The 20,168-nt window shown below is 41.3% G+C and overlaps 1 protein-coding gene across 1 annotated transcript in view; it reads right to left on the reverse strand.

The window, feature by feature from the left end:
- Positions 1-3,513: 3,513 nt before the first annotated feature.
- LHCGR (luteinizing hormone/choriogonadotropin receptor) overlaps positions 3,514-20,168 on the reverse strand; it is a 52,120-nt gene continuing 35,465 nt past the window's right edge. Inside the window, exons 8-11 of the mRNA XM_044262449.1 lie at positions 16,076-16,150; positions 13,295-13,480; positions 9,752-9,832; positions 3,514-4,680 (exon numbers count right to left, since the gene is read on the reverse strand). Coding sequence (XP_044118384.1) covers positions 3,540-4,680; positions 9,752-9,832; positions 13,295-13,480; positions 16,076-16,150 — 1,483 coding nt within the window. The 3' untranslated portion in view covers positions 3,514-3,539. The remainder of the gene's footprint in view (positions 4,681-9,751; positions 9,833-13,294; positions 13,481-16,075; positions 16,151-20,168) is intronic.

The following is a 20,168-nucleotide window of genomic DNA, read 5'->3' on the forward strand; positions in this document are numbered from 1 at the left end:
GAGTTTGCTTCTTGGAGAGCAGCAGGAGGAGACCAAGCGAGCAGATTTAATGATGGATTCTGGAGCTCTTTGAATTTAGGCGCTAAAGCTTAAATTTATAGGTACAGATGAGCTGCTTAGGGTTTTAGCAGATGTGTAATAGGATATAATAGGATTTTAGGAAGGTCAGTCAGTAGTGGGTATGAGAGTGTAGCTATGGCAAAGATTGGATATGAATAAAAATGAGGGGGATGTGATAAGACTTCTGTGATAAGGGGGAATGGCCTGAAGGGTGGGTGTGGCAGCAGGAATCCAAAATAAAGGCTTTATATAGAAGACATTCAAAGACACTCAACACCTGGTGGGTCTTTGTGAATGAGAAAGGATAGGAGGATGAGGGAGATAGTAAACTATAACTCTGTTGAAACTTATAAAAATCAGTATTTATGGAAAAGGCCGTAATATTTACTTTGAGAGGATGTATACAAGTACTTTGGCTCAAACAATATTTAAGACATAATTTAAATAGATTTTTTCTGTAAAGAAATTCTTTACTTTTTTTGTTTGGCTTTCTGCTTTTTTGCTTACTTAGTTGTTTTGGTTCTGGGAATTTATGAATCATTCAAAGAGCTTATTGTGTATGTGTATAGCAACACGACTAATTAGTATTCTCTCACATCACTGAGACAACTTCTAGAACAGAACAGCTTACCAGAGAGGATTGTATCTGAGTAAAGAGAAATAACTAGTTCTACAGTAGAAAAGTCAGAAATGTGAAAAACATACAGAGAAGAGATACTTTATAAAGCTTACAGTCTTTTATAGGCTATTTTGAATCACTTTGCACAGTGGCATAAAGGTTGAAGGCAGATTAAATACATAGTCTAGTTGTGACTATACATTTATTTAATAAAATGTCAAAGAAGACCTAAAAACTGGAAATAGCCCAGACATCCATCAGGAGGAGAATGGAAAAGAGTGTTAGAGTTCTACAACTCAGCAATGAAATGGAATAAACTACAACAATGAGACAAGCAACAGCCTAGATGAAGAGAAAAAACATTGTGTTGAATCAGAGAAGCCTTACACAAGAGTATATACTGTATAATTCTATTTATATGAAGCTCTAGAACAGGCAAAACTAATCCATGGGGGGAAAAAATCAGAACCATTGTTACCTTCGGCAAGTGGGAGTGAGGGGTTAACTAGGAAGGGGCACGAGGGAATTTTCTGAGAGTGATAGTGTTCTGTGTCTTCATAGAGGTTTGGGGTCCCATGGATGTATGCATTTCTCAAAACTTACTAAAATGGTGTGCTTAGTATTTGTCCATTTTACTTGTCCATGTAAGTCATACATCAAATGTAAGATATGGAGCCTTGGTTAGTGAAAAGCATGCTAGAAGTGTTTAGGGCTGATGAATATTGATGTCTGCAACTTGCTTTATTTTTTAATTACTAATTTTTTTTGCTTTCAAAATTTTTAATTTTAATATACTTTGTCAAAGTAGTTTGAGGTTCACAGCAAGATTAAGTGGAAGGTACAGAGATTTCCCATATGCCTGCTCCCCCTGCCATACCAGACACAGCCTCCCCCATTATCAATATCCCCTACCAGGATGGCACATATACTATGACTGATGAACCTACATTGACCCCTCAGAGTCTGTAGTTTATGTAAGAGCTCACTCTTGGTGTGCATTCTTTGGATTTGGATAAGTATATGTATCCACCATTGTAGTATCACACAGAGTATTTTAATATTTTTAAAGAATTTTAAATTTATAATTGAAGTATAGTTGACCCTATAATACTATTATTATTTTCAAGCGTAAAACAGTGATTGACAATTATGTATATTGCAAAATGCTTACCACAATGAGTATAGTTACCATCTGTCACCATACAAAGTTATTACAATATTATTGACTATATTCTCTATGTTGTACTTTTCATCCCTGTGACATATTTATTTTATAACTGGAAATTTGTACCTTTTAATCCTCTTTACCTGTTTTGTTTGTCCTCCCACTCTTCTTCCCTCTGGCAACAACCAATTTGTACTTTATATTTATGAGGAAGTTACTTTTGTTTGTTTTGGTGTTTAGGTTCTACATGTAAGTGAAATCATATAGTATTTCTTTCTTTGTCTGACTTATTTCACTTACACTTTCTAGGTCCATCCATTCATGAATGGCAAGATTTCACTTTTCTTTTATGGATGAGTAGTGTTTCTATGTGTGTGTGTGTGTGTTTTCCAAATCTTCTTTATCCATTCCTCTGTCTATGGATCCTTGGGTTGCTTCCCATATCTTGGCTCTTGTAAGTAATGCTGCAGTAAACATATGGGTCATACTGGATAAATAGCCAGAAGTGGAATTATTGAGTTGTATAATATTTATATTTTGATTTTTTTGAGGAAACTCCATACTGTTTTCTATAGTGACTGCGCTAATTTCCATTCCCACCAACACTGCATAAGTGTTCCCTTTTCTATACATCCTTATCAAGACTTGTTATTTTTTGTCTTTTTGAGTCCTGCCATTCTCTCAGGCATAAGGTGGTATCTCTGTGGTTTCCATTTGCATTTTCCTGCTGATGAGTGATGTTGAACATCTTTTCACATGTCTGTTGGTCATCAGTAGGTCTTCTTTGAAAAAATGTCTATTCTGAGAGTGGACTGAAGAAGGACTCCATCTCTAGAGAAGGAACAGCCCCATCTTTGCCCATTTTAAAATCAGATTATTTGATTTTTTGGTGTTGAGTTGTATGAGTTCTTTATGTATATTTGGATATTAATGCCTTATCAGATATGTCATTTGCATATATCTTCTCCTGTTTACCAGGTTGGTTGCCTTTTTGTTTTGTTGATAGTTTCCTTAGCTGTGCAAAATCTTTTTATTTTGCTACAGTCCCAATAGTTTACTTTTGCTTTTGCCTTCCTTGCCTGAGGAGACTATCTAGAAAGAAAAATGTTGCTAAGGCTGATGTCAAATAAATTACAGCCTGTATTTTCTTCTAGAAGTTTTATGGGAGAACTACATTTTAATTTTAAATTAAATTTTTACTTAGCTGCATATGGCTAGTGGCTACCAGATTGGACAGTGCATTCCTGGAGGGTGTTTTCAAGCTATCTGAGGAAAAGGACCAGTTATTTTAAATTTCAAATCTGTTATAGACTAATATTTTTATAAAATGCAATAAAAATCACTACAAAGATGAGATGAAAAAAATACCAAAAGATATGTAAAATACCACCTCATTTAAAAAATTTTAGATTCCAAAGACATTAAGTTACTCTGTCAAAATTGCTAGAAATGTTTCTGAACTCTCTCAACATCTGTATTTTATGTCATCATGTTCTAATGACAAATGATTTTTACACTGGCAATCATGGACAACACTTTGAGTTAGGTAGATTATCTCTTTTTTTCCCAGTGTGCCTAAGAATAAGTAATTTCCTGAAACCAACTCTTTGTTAAAATTACTAGTACAGATCATTTTTTACATTTTTAAGCACTACACGATAATGTGGTTACTGATAAAACAGTTAACACTCTTTATTAGCAAGTCTTGTCTGGGACAGTTGTATATTGACACTGCAATGGAGACAACTTCAGGGTGGACTGAGAAGGCTTATTTGATCCAGTGAAGCCATTTTTGCAGTTGGAGGTATAAGCCACAAAATCCTTCCTTCTATATAGTTCAACCCGACGTTTACAGCAGCCAAATTTGCTCAGCAACAGAAAGAAATCCCTTTGGAATGCCTTTGTGAAAATCGCATACAGAAATGGATTGGCACAAGAATTGACAGGATAAAAAAGAACCAGTAAAACTTTAGAGTTGGTTACTGTGATAAGGGGCACTTTGAAGGCAGCTGAGATGGCAAAAAAGGAGATTGGTGCCATGCAAGTGAAATCAGTGAAGATGAGGACTGCCATTTTCTTGGCAATCTTCGTATCTTTGTTGTTAGCCATCAGCTCTGGATTTTGAACTGCAAAATAAATTTTAATGTAGCAAGCACAGATGATGGTGAAGGCCACCACATTGAGTATCAGAATGGTTAATATGTAGACTTGGGAGAGAGTGGTTTCCACATCCATGGGGAGGCAAATGCTGACCTTCATGTAATTGCTGACACCCACAAGGGGCAATGTGGCAATTAGAGTAGAAAAGAGCCATCCTCCAAGCATGATCAGTATGGCATGTCTTAAACGTAGCTTTTGGTCCAGCTGAAGAGCATAGGTGATGGTGTGCCATCTTTCTAGTGTGATAACTGTGAGGGTGTAGACAGAAAGCTCACTTGAAAATACAGTGAAAAAGCCAGCTGCACTACACCCACTCCCGGTCTGCCAGTCTATGGCATGGTTATAATATTGGCCTTTGGTTTGGGAATCAACTGAGGCAATGAGCAGCAGATAGAACCCCATGCAAAAATCTGCAAAAGATAGATTGCACATGAGAAAACGGGGCACCGTCATTTTATAGCGACTAGTCAGGAGAACAAAGAGAACAGTCACATTTCCCATGATGGCCAAGATATTAATCAGCCAAATCAGGACCCTAAGGAAGTCATAGCCCATAATATCTTCACAGGGATTAAAAGCATCTGGTTCAGGAGCACATCGGAGTGTCTTGGGTGAGCAGAAACCATAGTCATAATCCCAGTCACTCAGTTCACTCTCAGCAAAGATGGCAGAATAACTGTAAGAAGAATATTTTGTCTCAATGTAAACTCAAGAGATATTCTATGATAATGTATATTAAAGAAATGGAAGGATCCTCCTTAGCGTTTTTTAAATCCTATGAAACAAAAGGAAACAAAGCCACAACAGCCTCATTCTTAGGTTTATTTGTATCTGACAACTCTGAATTGATATAAGACTTCCTTAAGGGAATGAAAAGCAATTTATACATATATATGTCATAGATGCAAAGAGTTAAAGAAGCTGTTTACAGAGGATAATTTAGAGACTCAGTATTAGAGACACAATTTTAGAGACACAGTAAATGCTTGCTATGTCTAAAAGAATCCTTTCTTGGCATTTTCTTAGGTATTTACTCCATTTACTTGCCAACCAAACTGATATCAAGCCGAGTGTCTGTGGTAGAACACAAATGGGATTGGAAGGCTCTCCCTGCTAAAGGTGGTCAGCCGCAGGTAGACTAGCTTGCACAGTGGTTTCTAACTAAACAAAAAGCCCTGCTGAGAAGTGGAAAGAAGGAATGGACTACCAGAAACCTAGCAGAAAATAAAAATTAGACATGGACAATAGGGAGAAATATCTCTCTTGGGGAAATAGGGACAATAGATACTCCTTAGGGATATGAGTCAAATTCAGAAAGTAGATTGAAGAGGAACTCCATCTCTAGTGAAGGAACAGCCCCACTTCTGCCTCACCCTTCCTCCCAAACCTACTGTTACTAACTGAGTTCAGGTTTTCATCCTCTCTTACAGGACAGTTACATTAGTTTCCCCCCAATATCCTTCCCCAATTCTAGCCCCTTCCCCGCCCATCTGTACCTTCCTTCTGGAATGGTCTTTTAAATACAAATCTTTTCAAACTTTTACTAGTTTCTCATTGGCTATGGGATAAAATCCAGACTCCTTGTGATGGCCTCCAAGTCCTAAATGATCTGGGTTCTGCCTCCTCCTCCAGAAGCAGTAGCACTGCACAAATGAGAACATGGGCTCAAGAGCCAGACTGACTGGGTTCCAGTCTTTACAAACTGTGTAAATCTGGGTGGGAGAGTTACCATCTCAGTGCCTCAAGCTCTTCATTTGCCAAATAGATCTACGAATCCTACTTCCCCTCATTAGGGCTGTGCTAAAGATTAACTCCATTAACACTTATAGAATGTTTAGAATAATGCCTCATACATATTAAGTGATCAGTGACTGTTAGGGATTCTTACAATTATCTCTTGAAGATCCCTTGTGCATCTTTCCTTTCAGTTACATGAAATGACTTGGGGCTCTCAGAATCTACTCTTTCATACCTCTGTCTTTGTGCTGTTTCTTTTTCCCTTCTTCTCCTCATCTTTCTGGTGAGTTTGTCCTCATCCTTAAAGGTAACCTCCTCTATGAAGCCTTTCTTGATTCTACACCTCCAGGGACTTTATCACCCCTTCTCCCTGCCATAGCTGCACTTAAGAACTATTGTAATCATCAAACCGCACTGCTGTTGTGTGATGATTTAATAATCTGTGAAGCTATTCTTTAATAGCTTTGAAGGCAGGAGTTACTAGGTCTTACTTATTTCTTATTACTTATTACTGACTTCTTATTACTTACTCATTTCTTATTACTTATTACTTACTTATTTCTTATTACTAGGTCTTACTTATTTACTTATTACTTATTTCTGAACTCTTGGTGCCTAACACAGTTTTGGCTCAGAGTATCCATTCAGTCAATGCTTGTGGAATGAGTAAACCAGGGTGACCCTGGCTCTGAAAGGAAGTGAAAGAGTACAGGGACAACGAGTGTGTACAGTACATGCATGTAGGCTCAACAAATTTTCTCTTTGCTCAGTATGCTTATATAATCTTGGGAGCTGGAGAAATGGCCATAATTTTCCTGTCAGAGCCATCACTAATATGTATTTTACCTTAGGGTTCCTCACCCATTCAAAGAGTATTTTTCTCTGCTCTTAAAACTTAGCTTCTCATGTTCCAAAAAAGGAAGTGTGAGCCTAATTCGGTGAGTAGATGAAAGGATATATTTGAATGATACAAATACTGAAGGGAAATAACACAGATTTAAAAAGGAATTAAAAAGAAATCTATGATCTGGGATTCCAAAATGGTGCTAGAAATTCTTAGAAACAATTTTGGAACTTGTGAAGGATTGCTGCTCTGCATAGAAGGTTGCACAGGAACCTCCCCTGTTTTATTACTAAATACAGGTACATTTGTTTGTCCTCATCTCATGCCCATTAATAGAATTACCTGTTGTTGTTTTTTTTTTTTAATAATCTTTGAAGGGATGTGGTGGTTATAAAGAACAATTAAAGAAAATAGGTTATTTCTTTGCATTAAAAGCCTCTTAAAGACCATCTCACTGAACCCCTCATTTTACTGGTGAGGAATCCAAGATTAAAGGAGGTGGGTGATTAGCCTAAGGTCCCCCAGCACTAGGCTGTAGTGGCAGTGCTAGGTCTTCATATTCATAGTGCAGGGTCGTTTCCTCTACTTCACTGGCTCTCAGTAGTGCTTTTCAAAGTGGAGTCCTTGGACTATTTCCATCAGAATCACCAGGGTGTTTGTTAAAATACAGGTTCCTGGCTTTACTTGAAACCCTGAATCAAATTCTTGAGGGACAGAGCCCAGGAATCTGTGTTTTAAATAAGCTTCCTGGATGATTCCTACAAAATAATAGCCTTTATTAAGCCAGATGGAAACTTTCCAACTATTGCTACCTTAATTTCCCTTGCTCCTTTCCCCTTATCAAAACTACTTCAGGGGCACCTGGGAGGCTCAGTGGGTTAAGCCTCTGTCTTCGGCTCAGGTCATGATCTCAGGGTCCGGGGATCCAGCCCTGCATGGGGTTCTCTGCTCAGTGGGGAGCCTGCTTCCCCCTCCCTATCTCTGCCTGCCTCTCTGCCTGCTTGTGACCTCTGTCTGTCAAATAAATAAATAAAATCTTTAAAAAAACAAAACAAAACTTTTTCTTCGAGGGCACTTGGGTGGTTCAGTTAGTTAAGCATCTGCCTTTGGTTCAGGTGAGGATCCCAGAATCCTGGGATCCAGCCCTGCAGGTGGCCCCCTGCTCTGCGGGGAGTCTGTTTCTCCTTTTCCTTCTGCCTTTACCCTGTGCTCATGCTCGCTCGCTCTCTCTCTCTCAAATTAATAAATAAAATCTTAAAAAAAAAAACCATTTCAGCTGCTACTAATAATACAACATCAGAAACACTAATTCAAAGCTTCTAAAAATTCTGCCATGACTTCTGAATAAATTTGTGTCAATAAGAGGTCAAACATGTTCCCTCTCTCACTTCTCTGGTCCTTTGCCCTTTCTTTTTTTTTGTCCTACTGAGCATATGTCTAGCAGTTTTTCTCCTTCATGATTTGTCTTTAGACCTGCTGCTACTTACATTTGTGTCTTGGGATGGCTCCTGAGGGCAGCAGCATGCTATTGACAAAACCCAGCAGGGACCTGTCTTTAGTACAGAAGGATATGAATGGACTATAGGCCTACAACACTGAGTCAGAGGAAGGAGAGGCCACTTCAACCACAATGAACAAAGACAGGTGGAAAGATAGGGACTGCAGGAGAATGATGGGGCCAGCTGTAATAGCAAGGACACTGATATTTTGGTGAGAGTAGGTAAGCTGTAGAATTTCTAAACTCCAGGGATTTAGGAATAGCAAGGTAGTGGGAAGAGGGGAAGGGGATTTCACGGGGAGCACATTCTTTTTAGCTAGATTATGTATTAATTTCACGTAGTTTTGGGGATGCTGGAAATTAGGGGATTTGTTTTAAACCAGTGTTAGCATAGCAAACTCAAGATTGTAGTCTTATTTGGGAAGGCTTGTGGCAGGGTTGATGAGGATTATTGAGAGTGGGCTAAAGTCTCCTGTCCCCAAAAACTACCCCTTGATGCTATCGTTGGCAATAGCCAAAAGTGTTTCCTGTTGATGAGGCAAAAAGCCATAGGTTACAAAAGAGTAACAGGGAAGGTGACTGACAGAATATCAAGAGGAGCAGGAATGATGAGGAAAAGGAATACTGGAATATACTTGGGGTCAGCCTAAATGAAAGAGAAAAGAAGGATACAGAGTATGATATTTCTAATGTACCCCAGATGCTGTCAGATTCTTTAACAACTCTCTTCACTCTCATGGTTCTGAAAGCCAAATGATATTCCTGCTGCCCCTTACAGATGAGGAAAAATGTCTAAAAAAAAGGTAAGTATTCTCCAGGGATAGCCAGTGTTACAGGAACATCACTGCCAAGGATTCATGTCCAACTCTGAGAAGCCCCGATACCCAGGGTCCTTCCATCATACCACCCTGCTGCGATGGGGAAAAAAAAAAAAAGAGAGAAAAGGAAAAAAAGATGAAGAGAGAATGGAGAATGGCAAGGTGTCTTAGAAGGGCATCTGGTTTTGTAGCCTGAAGGACACATGGGAGAATAATAAGATTTATAAATCGTAGTAAATGTGGCATAGGGACACTGGGATTATCTTTTGAGACATGCTCTTTTATATCTGAACGTATGTGAAATGTCAAGGTAGCCAGGAAAAATGTTAAAAAAATCAGTCCGTAGAATAGAAGTGGAGCTCCCATGCAGTGTATGTTAGTGATAGCATTGAGGTTGAATAATTTTAAGCTCCAGAGCATAGTGGTCAAGGTGGCCTAAGTCTTTTTAAAGGGAAGTGGCTACTTCTAGAAGCTGTATCTGCAATCAGTTAATCTTTTTGACCACTGACTAGTGAAAATTCCTAATGAAGCTGTCATTTAAACAAGCCCTTAGTGACCTCAGGATAACTGCAAATAAAATTTTAATTTCTGAGGAGCATTTAGCTGTAGAATGAACACGTATATACATTTTTTAAAGAGTTTTTTTTTTTAACAAGTTAAAAGAGATGTCTGATCAACTGGATGCCATTTGCAAAGGAAAAATTCCCATCTTAAATCTACTAAAAAATGCTTTGCAAACCCCGCCCCCCCCAGTGAAGACTTTTATCAGAAGAAAACCATTGGCACTGAAAGTAAGATGCACATAGAACGAGACATGGCTTCCTGAGTTTCTTTGCATGCAAATACTTACAGCGTTTCATTATTTGGTCTCCTTGCTGTGCTTTCACATTGTTTGGAAAAGTTTTCAAAAATGGAAAATGAAAAATTCTGCCTGAAAGAAAAGAGGTTTAAAAAAAAAAAAAAGCAGTTGAGCTTTTGGTCTTTAAACTAAACATGATCATGTCTATTTATGCTTTGTTCATCCAAATTCTTTACCTATTATATTTCATGTTCTGCACCATTGTCCTAACTGAAACATTTCCTGGGGAGAGAGTAAAGGCTTCAGAATTGTCATTAGAGTGCTTCCAGCTTAGATAAAATGCTCCTGAATGCTAAATGTTTTGTGTGGGCTTTAGAGATGAAAAAGCTTAAATCCATCATGTTGAATCATGGGTTTTTCACTGCTTATTAAAAACTACCTTTGTGGTATATTAGGGTTTGCTCCTTACCAGTCTCCTCACCACATTGCTCTTGATGAACAAATAACCATTCAGGATTCATGGCTTCGAATCCTAACTGGGAAATCTGTTTTGTAAGGATTTGAAGATACTGGACTTGAGATTATGATGTGAATTTTCTGCCCTTTTTCCTTATGTGGAGAAATATGTGTAGGTGTTCCCTACTCCTCCATTGTTCCAAGAAGTGTAGCCTAATGGAAAGGTGAGAAGTCTCAAGAAATTAAAAGAGACCTGTACTTATATTCCTAAGATAAGATGAAAGGGAGGCACAAAAGAAAACTGGATGAAGAAATAGAAGGAAAGAGAAAAGGTGGTGAGAAACTCAACCTTCCCAAGGAGAAAGGAGATACGAGGCAATTAAGACTAGAAATTTCTATATATTCTCCTCCAATATTAACAAGATAATTCCTTGTACAAATAACTGTGTATATAAATTCCTTATACAAATAACTCTGTATATAAACTTTGTATATAAAGGTGGATAATATAGCAGAACTATTTGACCTACGGGACCCACTTTCAAAAATTAATCATCTTGTTATTTTGGGTCAGGCTTATAAGTCCTCAAATTTGGATCAAAGTATGTGTGCATGTGTGCGTGTGTGCGTGTGTGTGTTTGATGCTGGCTCCATGTCTGACACTTAGAGATATTATGTGTGAACCACCCTATAGTTAACAGGAAATGCAGTTGTTCTTTGCCTTCAGCTCATAGCATTGGGTTCCATCTACTCTTTTTTGCAATTTTAATCATAGATACCAAGGAAGTCTTTGGGGCCATCTGCCTAGGCAGCTGCGTTTGTTACCCAGGCCCAGCAGCTGCAGGGCAGAGGAGTGGCTCAGAGTTTGCTTCAATATTCCCCTGGCCCAGCTTCAGGCTCTCTGGACTCAATAGCATCCAAGGTTTCAAGCTTTATGGAGACAGGGGGAGTCAGTTAAAGCTTGTAATTCCAAGCAAGACACCCTCTGTGTGACTATATTCCCATCTTACTTTGATACTGGTCTACACCTGCATAAGCCTGTCCTTCTTTTTTCACCCAGAGGCAGTCTTTTTCATTTACTGGAATAAAAAGCCCCTGAACTACTGTTTTTACATGCCAGTAATTTCAGAAGGGATGTGACCTCTTTGCCTCAAAAGTTGAGGTGTCCAGAATCAGCTTTATCGTAAACCAGTGTCTGTATTGTTATTCAATTTGGTCTCTTACCAGCTTTGCTCACCTCTAAGCCATCCTCCAGAGTGTTATTTTACAAAAGCAAATCTGAGTAATTTTGCTTTGAGTTCTTTAGTGGTTCCCCATCCTCTGAACAACTTGGCCTGACACCCAGAGCCCATCACAGCCCACTTCTCCCTGTTTCCTCTGCGTACCCATAAGGCTTCTGGCTCCGGTTTTTCCAAAGGACTTCCATCTTCTGTCTCTTGCCTTTGTGCCTTCACATGAGCTACTTTGTCTTCTTGGCATAGTTTTACCCACACTTGCCTAGCCAACTCTTACCCCTTCTCTAAAGCTCAGCAGAAGTCACTCCTTTAGGAAGCCTTCTGTAAGTCCTGTTGCTGCTTAGAAACTCTTCTTCAGGGCTCCCAGAGCATTCTATTCTGTTCTTAGCTCTACCATTACCTTTGCTGTATTGTACTTAAACATTGGTCTCTTGTGTGCTGCCCCCATATAGCTGTTTGTGACTCTTGGAGGGTGGGATGAACTCTTAGTTATCTTTGTATCTTCAGATTTTTGCACAGTTTGGAAATGGTAAGTGTTCAATTAGCATTCTTTGAAGCTCAGCTAATGGTGCATGGCTCTCTGAGTGCTTTGTCTTCTTAGTGCTTTGTCTTCTTACCTCAAAACTTCAGATAGCGCTTCCTGCACCTCTGCAAGGCACAAAGTAGATGTACGATAATACTTGTTGGTTGACTCATTATAAGTAGGTTGATTCCAAACAAAGACAGCAGCATCTTAGCATCACTCTTTGAGCACTTCATCTAATTAATTGAGAATATCTTCTTCTTTTTCTTTTTTTTGAAGATTTTATTTATTTATTTGTCTGAGAGAGAGAGTGAGAGCGAGCACAGGCAGACAGAGTGGCAAGCAGAGTCAGAGGGAGAAGCAGGCTCCCTGCAGAGCAAGGAGTCCGATGTGGGACTCGATCCCAGGACGCTGGGATCATGACCCCAGCCAAAGGCAGCTGCTTAACCAACTGAGCCACTTAACCAGCATAATAACCCTTCAGGGCAAATGTTTTCCCAGATGTGAGTTGTATCCCATTAGTGCATCATGAAAACAAAAGAGTGGGTCAAGACTAACATTGAAAACAGAACACACGTGAAATAAAATGGAGTAAAATGGACAAGAAAAATAATGTGTGTATCCCATGACACACATGTAAAAATGTATTGTTACCTAGGTGATGGGTACTGGTTTGCGATGTAAAAAAGGTAATAGTATGTATCTCAAAAAGAAGTCTGAAAAATAACCTTTAAGGAAAGAATGAAATCCCGCACATGCTGTCCTCACTTTCTGGATTGTAGTGTATCAGTGGAATCAGTAAGATGCCCCCACTGGCCACAAACGAGCCAGGAGTTCATGTCCTTTTTGTTCTGACACTAAGCTACTCCTTAGGGAGCTAGAATTCTGTTCTGAAATGAAAGATGATCTTCTCGCTGGGAGAGAAATAGCTTTAAAAAAAAAGTCTTCTGTAGAGTTTGTGTCCATTTCTTTTTTTTTTTTTTTATTAAAGATTAAGATGTTAGGTAAAATTTACTCTCTTGAGCCTACTTCCTTCCTTCTTTAAAAATGATGCTCTCTGATAAGGATTAGAGCTAATCTTTAAGAAGCTAGTTTTGTACTCCATTTTGCAACTGCAATTACATCCTAATTTAAGGTTATAACTCAGTTAGCCCAGAATAGGCTACAAAGGTCTTATAGCTGCAGGGTGAATCATCTGTTTGGAATTAGTTTTCGGGAGGAAACAGGATGGCTCATTTTCTTCTTGTCTCTCTGAAAGTGACCCCATGGCTCTGGAGCTGATCTAGAGCAGGCAGTGAAGAGGCAGGAAGCTGTTGACCAGTTGACTGAAATCTGCTTCTGCCACATCTTGGCAGGCTCTACCTTTTGTTTTTTACTTACTCTTTTGTTGGCAGATTTCTAAAAGCACAGCAGTGGCTCGAGTAAGTCAGTGTGGCATCCAGGAGGTTGGCAAATTTTTCCCTTGATGGCAGTTTTTTTAGAGAATAGGATGATGTGGCAATGAGTGTCTGGATGGACTCCAGCCCGTAGCTAGGCAAAGCGTGCAATTTGGTGGAAGAAATATCCCTGCAAAATAGAATGTAGTAAGCCTTTTTGTTTATATTTTATACATCTGATTCATGGGCTGAAACCTCCTCTCAACAGTATTGTTCTAGGTTCTGAGGAATCTTTACTCCATCTCGTCTTTCCCCTAATTCTCCGTTCAGTCACTCTCATTAAGATCTAAATTAAAACACACACACACACACACACACACACAGAAAACCCATGCTGTGTTTTTTTCCCTCATATGCACCCTGTTATTCCTTTCAAGGTTGAGTGTAACTTCTTATAGGTATAAGCTGTCATCTACCTGGGAGGTAAACAGCACATTTTCTAAAGGCAAACTGGATTCATCAGTCCAGTGCAAGCAAGCACTTGGCCAAGCAAACAGAACTGTATGTAAAGCTTCAGTTTTGTAAACAAGGTCCCAAACTCGTTGGTTTTTCTAATCTTGAGGCAATGTTCAAGAAAAATCCAAACAAGTTCAAAGTAAGGAGGAAGGCGAGTCAGTGGAGAATTTAATATAATACTGCCCATCTCCTAAGTGGTTGCCCCATGAAACTTTCCAGCAGTGTAGTCCCCTTCAGCAAATTTTCCCAGTGCTTAGTGCCCAGCACACAGAAGGAGATCAAGAGATGACTGATAGACAGATGAACTTAAAAAAACGGAGCAATGGCTAGTGTAGGCCATTGGTGGAATAGTCAAGACAGCAGAATTTACCTCAAGGGCTTCAGACTCCTGCTGCTTTTGTGTCCCTATTGAATGAGATAACCCATATTCCCATCCTGCTTTATGGAGTTATCCTGGATATGTTAGGGATAGAGCACACAGCTCTTTGCAGGTGGATTTTTTTTCTGTATGTGTGTATGTGTTTTGCTGGGGGGCTATTTTAGGATTTTAACGTTTAGGATTTTAAATTAGGATATTTAGGACTTCAAATTAGGACTCTAGGAAAGGCAATGTCTCATTATAAAGGAGTACATCTCTGATAATATATTTTCAGTCTCAGTGGAAGACCAGTGGGGGATGTATTTTTGGGTTGTGAGTGGAAGGAACACTTCTAGACACCTCTTACTCCTTAAGAGTGTAATGAGAACAGCTGCTTGTGAAATAAGACTGGGTGTGGTCTGACTGTTCTGGACAAGACAGTACAGGTATCTTTATTGCTCACAGTCATTTCTAAGCAAGTGGACCAAGCAGCTCTTCAGGCAAAAACTATCAGGAAGGATGTCTCGGACCACACTAACTTCATCATATACTTTAACCCAGAGGCAACTCCCTTCAGCTGGCTGTCCCGTGGCTGGGTCAGTAGCTGGCTTGCTCTAAGAGCCACACTTCAGAGTCTCTCCAACCTGGATGATTGTGAGTCTGGTGAATATGTCTCTGAATAGGAGACATACAGACAAGGACCCGTGGCATAGGGAAGCAGAAGCTGAGACACAACAGAGAAAATAGTGAGCAGGAGCCACGAGGTAGTAGACGCAAAAGTCATGAGGTTGAATGGAGAGTAGAGAGTGAGTCAGGATTGAGAGCAGCAGAAGTTAGGAAGTTGAGAAGGTGAGGAGTTTTAGTGGTAGACATTAGGAAGTAAACAGAGTCAGGGGTTGATGGTTGCAGAAATTGAGAAGTGGAGTCAAAATGATACTGGGAGGAGCTGGGGAGTAGATGAAGTCAAGGGTTGACAGTGGTGGGGGCTAGGACTAGACACAGTTCCGGGTTGACAGTAGTGGGGGTAGAAACTAAATTGAATTGGAGTTTGACAGGAATGGGGGCTGGGAAATAAGAGACAGGAAGGGATGACAGCTCTGGGGGCTGGCAACTAGACACAGTCAGCGGGGGTTGATAGTAGTGGGGGCTGGAAACTAGAGATAGTTGGGGTGCTGGTTGATAAGATTGGGGGCTGGGAACTAGACACAGCCAGAAGTTAATTGTGGTGGTTGGAAGTAGAGTGGTTCTGCAGCTTGCACCCTCAGGGAGCCTGACATAGCAGCTCAGCTCTGTCCAGACAAATGTCAGGGGCAAGTCAGATCTATGGCCTTTGCATGTCCAGAGTGGAGGCCAGGTGGGCAGCCACCCACCCATCTGCCAGCACGTGAGGCATACTTGGTGTTATAGGTTGAATTGTCTTTCTCAAATTCAAATGTGGAAGTCCTCAGCCCTCAGTACCTCAGAATGTGACCTTATTTGGACAGGAGGTTTTCACAAAGGTAATCATGATAAAATGAGGTCATTAGGATGGATCCAGATACAGTATGGCTGGTGTCCTTATAAAAAGAGGGTAGTTCAGAGACAGGCAGATCCACACAGAGAGAGCCATGTGAAGTCGAGAGTTATGCTGGCACAACCGGAAGGCACACCCAGGAGCCAGGAGGGCGGCCTGGAACAGAGCCCACTTTCACAGCCCTCAGGAGGAATGAGACTGCTGCCATCTCAGTTCAGACTTCTGGCTCTAGAATGGAGACAGTTTGTGTCATATAAGCCCTCCCAGCTTGCCTTATTGGTTAATGGCAGCCCTTTCACAGATGGAGGCTGAATCTCCACAAACCAGCCTGGGGACGGGGTGGCTGGACACCCTCAGCAAGCCTTTGTGGGGAGGGAAGGCAGCACTGCTGTACTCACAAGATGCTAGGTCCTGTGGCCCCCCGGAAGGCTCCATTGTGCATCTTCTCTAGGTGTGCATTTTCCTTGAGCTCCCTGTGAGGAAGAAAGTGTCCTTAGTGGAGCAGGCACTTGCACATGTCACTGGTCGCAGCTGCACAGACACATGGTTGGAGTAGCCTGCCTGAGTGGTGCTCAGTGCTGGAGGGGAAAGGGGGACCATAGGGAAAGCGGAAAAAGACATGCTGGTGCGGGGCAAATTGTCCTGTTGCTGGAGTGTGTGTCCTGCCCCACCTTTCCCCTGCAGTGTCCCCCTCGCTCCGTAGAATGTGTTGTCCTGCAGCTTAAAGCGCTCACCCCCTTCTGGCCTCGAGTTAGGAAAGTTGGCAGCCACAAAGGTGCACAAGGATGAGAACACTGCTCCAGGGTTCAAGGCTGAAGGGCAGAGAGGCGGCCCGCTGTGTGTCCTGTGCTCAGCCACCCTGACCTTGAATGCCTCAGAGTTGGCTAAGAGTCAGATACTGAAGTTTGTAAATGCTTTACCTGAAAAGAAGTAGGGTCCACTCAACAATACCCCTTTCATCCTGTGAACTGTACTCTTTTTCTCTCAGATATGCATTCTCTGTGGATAGGAAAGGGGAGGGACAACCTGTGTAGAAAATTGCCCCACACCTTGCGCACCCCACATGGGGTCTTGTGCTGGGTATATGATTGCCATTGTGTATGCATGCTGTGGAAGCAAAAGGGTAGAGGGCTGCTGCCGTTAAGGCTATGGCACAACCAAACGCTGCTCCACAGGAGTTCACTGCAGCTTCCCTTCCCTTGAGCTCCAAGCAGCTCAGGGTGAACTGCTCAGGAACAGCTAGCTCAGCCTGGCTCTACCCAGCAGCCTCCTGTCTGGGCCTGGATGCCGGTGTCTCCAAGACCAGGCCCATCTCTGGGTGGATCAGCAAGCTGGGAGAGGAGTCCCTGGGCTCAGGCTTACCAGCCTTCTTTTAAGCTCTTTCTTTCTATGAGAGAAGAGTGGTGCCTCAAAGAGCATTCTGGAACATGCCTCCATTGTTGTGTGGTGATTTTAAGCATGGGGACATGATTCTTTGGCATCACCGTTAGAGTGTTACATAGCAAAACAGATAGACTGACACCCACTGTTCCCTCCCTTGCAGATGCTTAGGCATCCTGGCTCACCTCATAGCTCTACAACTTCTTCATTGTCTTTCTGCATGCCTCCACATCACGCCTGCCATTTCAAAATGGCAAAACCCCCTGCATCTTGCTCCCTGGGTGGCTGTTTTCCACATGCTTCTACTAAGCGTTTTCCTTGGAAACCCTCAGCCCTTCCATCAGAAGGCACCTGTCAGTCTCATACAGTTCCATCCCCTGGGTGTATTTCCACTTTCAAAGAGATGAGGTTGTCAGAGTCAATTGCTGTTTAAAATCTAAATCAAAAGAAAATTTCCTTTCTGAACCTCCATGGTTCTTCTTGCTAATTTGGTTTGTTTTAATTATGTTCTGTTATGGTCATAAATCATTGATACAGGGCTCTGGGAGCAAATAATCCTCATGTCAGCCAGGTCAAATTAATTGTTCAAGTTTCATGACAGAGCATTTCACATGTTTTATTAAAACTCAGATTTTTCTGTGTACTGATAACTCTGCATTATGTAACTCAGTTAAAAATAAATCCATCTACCACGTTTTCCTGGGGGTCACTTTCATGCTCCCAAGTGACACAAGCCCCCAGGTATGAGAAGCACAGGCAGGATAACCTCTTGAAGCACAGTGGGAGAACTCCCAAACTCCACCCAAAATGTTCATAAGTGGGGCGCTCTGGGAATGGTAGGGACTGACTTTTAGAACCCTGGAGGTGTCTGAGGGCAAACTTCTGGTGCTGCTTCTCTCCACCCTGTCTTGCCTTAGTAAATAGGAAGTTCGAGAACTTTGTAGGGCGTTGGTATCATCATTCTGAACAACTTTGGACAGGCCCGTTTATGAGGAAGGTGTCAGAAACTGGGTTGAATGTATAGTGTGAAACTTTTGCTTGGCGGTTTTAAAACCCACCTCTCCTTCCCTGCCTCAATCCTTCAGTGGGCCTCCTTGCCTGTAGAAAAGAATTCAGATTTTTCCATTGCCCCTGAGTTCTGCATGATTTGCTTCTCCGTTCCATCTCCAGGTTTGTCTCATACCTGTTTCCCTTGCTGATGACCCTCCAGCCGCCCTGGCCTCCTGTCAGTTCCTGGAGCTTACAACTTCTTTGCACATCCTGCTTCCTCTTCCTGTGACGTACTTCCCCTCACTATTGCCATGGTGGACTCTTTGTAATCCTCTAGGCTCAGCCCAAATTTCATGTCCATGGCGAGGCTATCCCTGGGCACTTAACCTAAAGTCAGGCAACCCCTGTTCACTTGCAGATCTCAGTAACGGGTTATTTTCTTCTTAGGATATATCCTTATCTGCAACGACTTCATTTATTTACTTGTCTTTTTGTCTCTGTCTTCTGCTAGAAGAGAAAATTCACGAGGGCAGAGACTCTTTCCACTCTGCCATCTCAGACCCAGCTCCTAACGTGGAGCCTAATATATCAGCAATTCTTAGTAAATGTTTATTGAATGAATAAATGAATGAAATTGATTTGTGTTCTTGGCAAACTGATTTGTGTTCTTGGTGCCCTCTTTCCTGTAACAGTGAGGTGTGGAAGATATAGAATCTTGACTAGTTAGACTTTTTGAAGTTCACACCCATTTTGGCATCATTGAAGCAGCTGGGTCACTGCTGACCAAGGTCCTCTGTCCCAAAGTCCTGTTGTCCCTGACCTCCCAAAGATGTCCTCTGCTGGTGTCCCTCCCACTCTGTTTGCTTTTTCTCTGGCTCTCCTCCTCTCTTGTTGTCCCCCAATTTTATATTCAGTTCTCTTAGTTCCCCCGTCATCCAGGTGACTTCAGCCACAAAGACCTTCAGTCACCCCCTCTATTCAGAGAGCCGGTGTCTGTCTCTAGCCCTACACCCCTCACCCCCAACTTCTGTTCTTTCTGCTAACACATGAACCTTCTTTAAGTGCCCCTCACACTTGGCATCCCAGAACTTTCAACAGCTTCTCCTTTTCTACAGAAGAGAGTCCAAATTCTTTACTGTGGCACCTGAGGCCATTCCTGCTTTATCCCTAAATCACACCTAGAACTTTCTGAAAGGTACAGTGTGCTGTTCTGTGAACACATGCTTCTTCCTCTGGGCCATTCTCTTTATTGTCCTCTGCTTGGAATGCATTTTCCTTCTCTCTTTGCCTGTCTGACTTAGACCAAGCTCAAAGTTCACATCTCTCATGAGGCTTTCTCTAATTATGTTCTCTTCTGCCTTTGAAATCCCAGGAGGCTTTACTTCTCTCAGCGGAGGTGTCATACTTTGCCTTCTGTTTTAGTTATTACTGTTTATATACCATTTGGCAATGCTTCTTTCTAGGCTGTATGCTCCCATGGGGCAAACAACAGGGCTTATTCATCTTCATTTCTACCCCTGATCTAGCATGTTCCTTCAAACACAGCTGATGCTTGGCAAACCCTTGTTGAGCGTATGAGGCATCTGCAAGTGCTGTGCCAGGAGAGGATATGATTTGATTTTGGCAGAAACAGATTCAATTGGCTAGAGTGAACTTTTCGTTAAATTTAAGTCAACAAGAAAATAAAGGAAAATCTACTCCATGATAGGAAGGTACCATTTCTCATGCATGTGGTATGCGCCAGACTCAGGCTAAGATCATAAAAATATAATCTTATTTATCATTCATTCGTTAATTTGTAGTTAATGAAATGTGCAAGGTAATAAGTAATAAATAAGCACATACCCTGTATGAGGCTCAGTGTTAAGTACTGAGGATTCAAAACTGACCTTTTCATTTTGGGGGGATTATCCTGAAAACAAGCCCATTAGTGGCTCTGTTTTATGGCCGAGAACACTGTGGCTGGGATAGGTCAAATAACTTGCTCAAGGTAAGCTGACAAATGTTGGCATTGGAGTTTGAAGTCCAATCAGTGACTCCCAGATCTGTTCTCTTTGACACAGAGCTCTGTAGCATTATATTGATGTAATAGAGTCTTTGGTTTAATATGTATAGTTAAAT

This window comes from Neovison vison, chromosome 8 (assembly GCF_020171115.1).
Source record: "Neovison vison isolate M4711 chromosome 8, ASM_NN_V1, whole genome shotgun sequence".
Lineage (NCBI taxonomy): Eukaryota > Metazoa > Chordata > Mammalia > Carnivora > Mustelidae > Neogale > Neogale vison.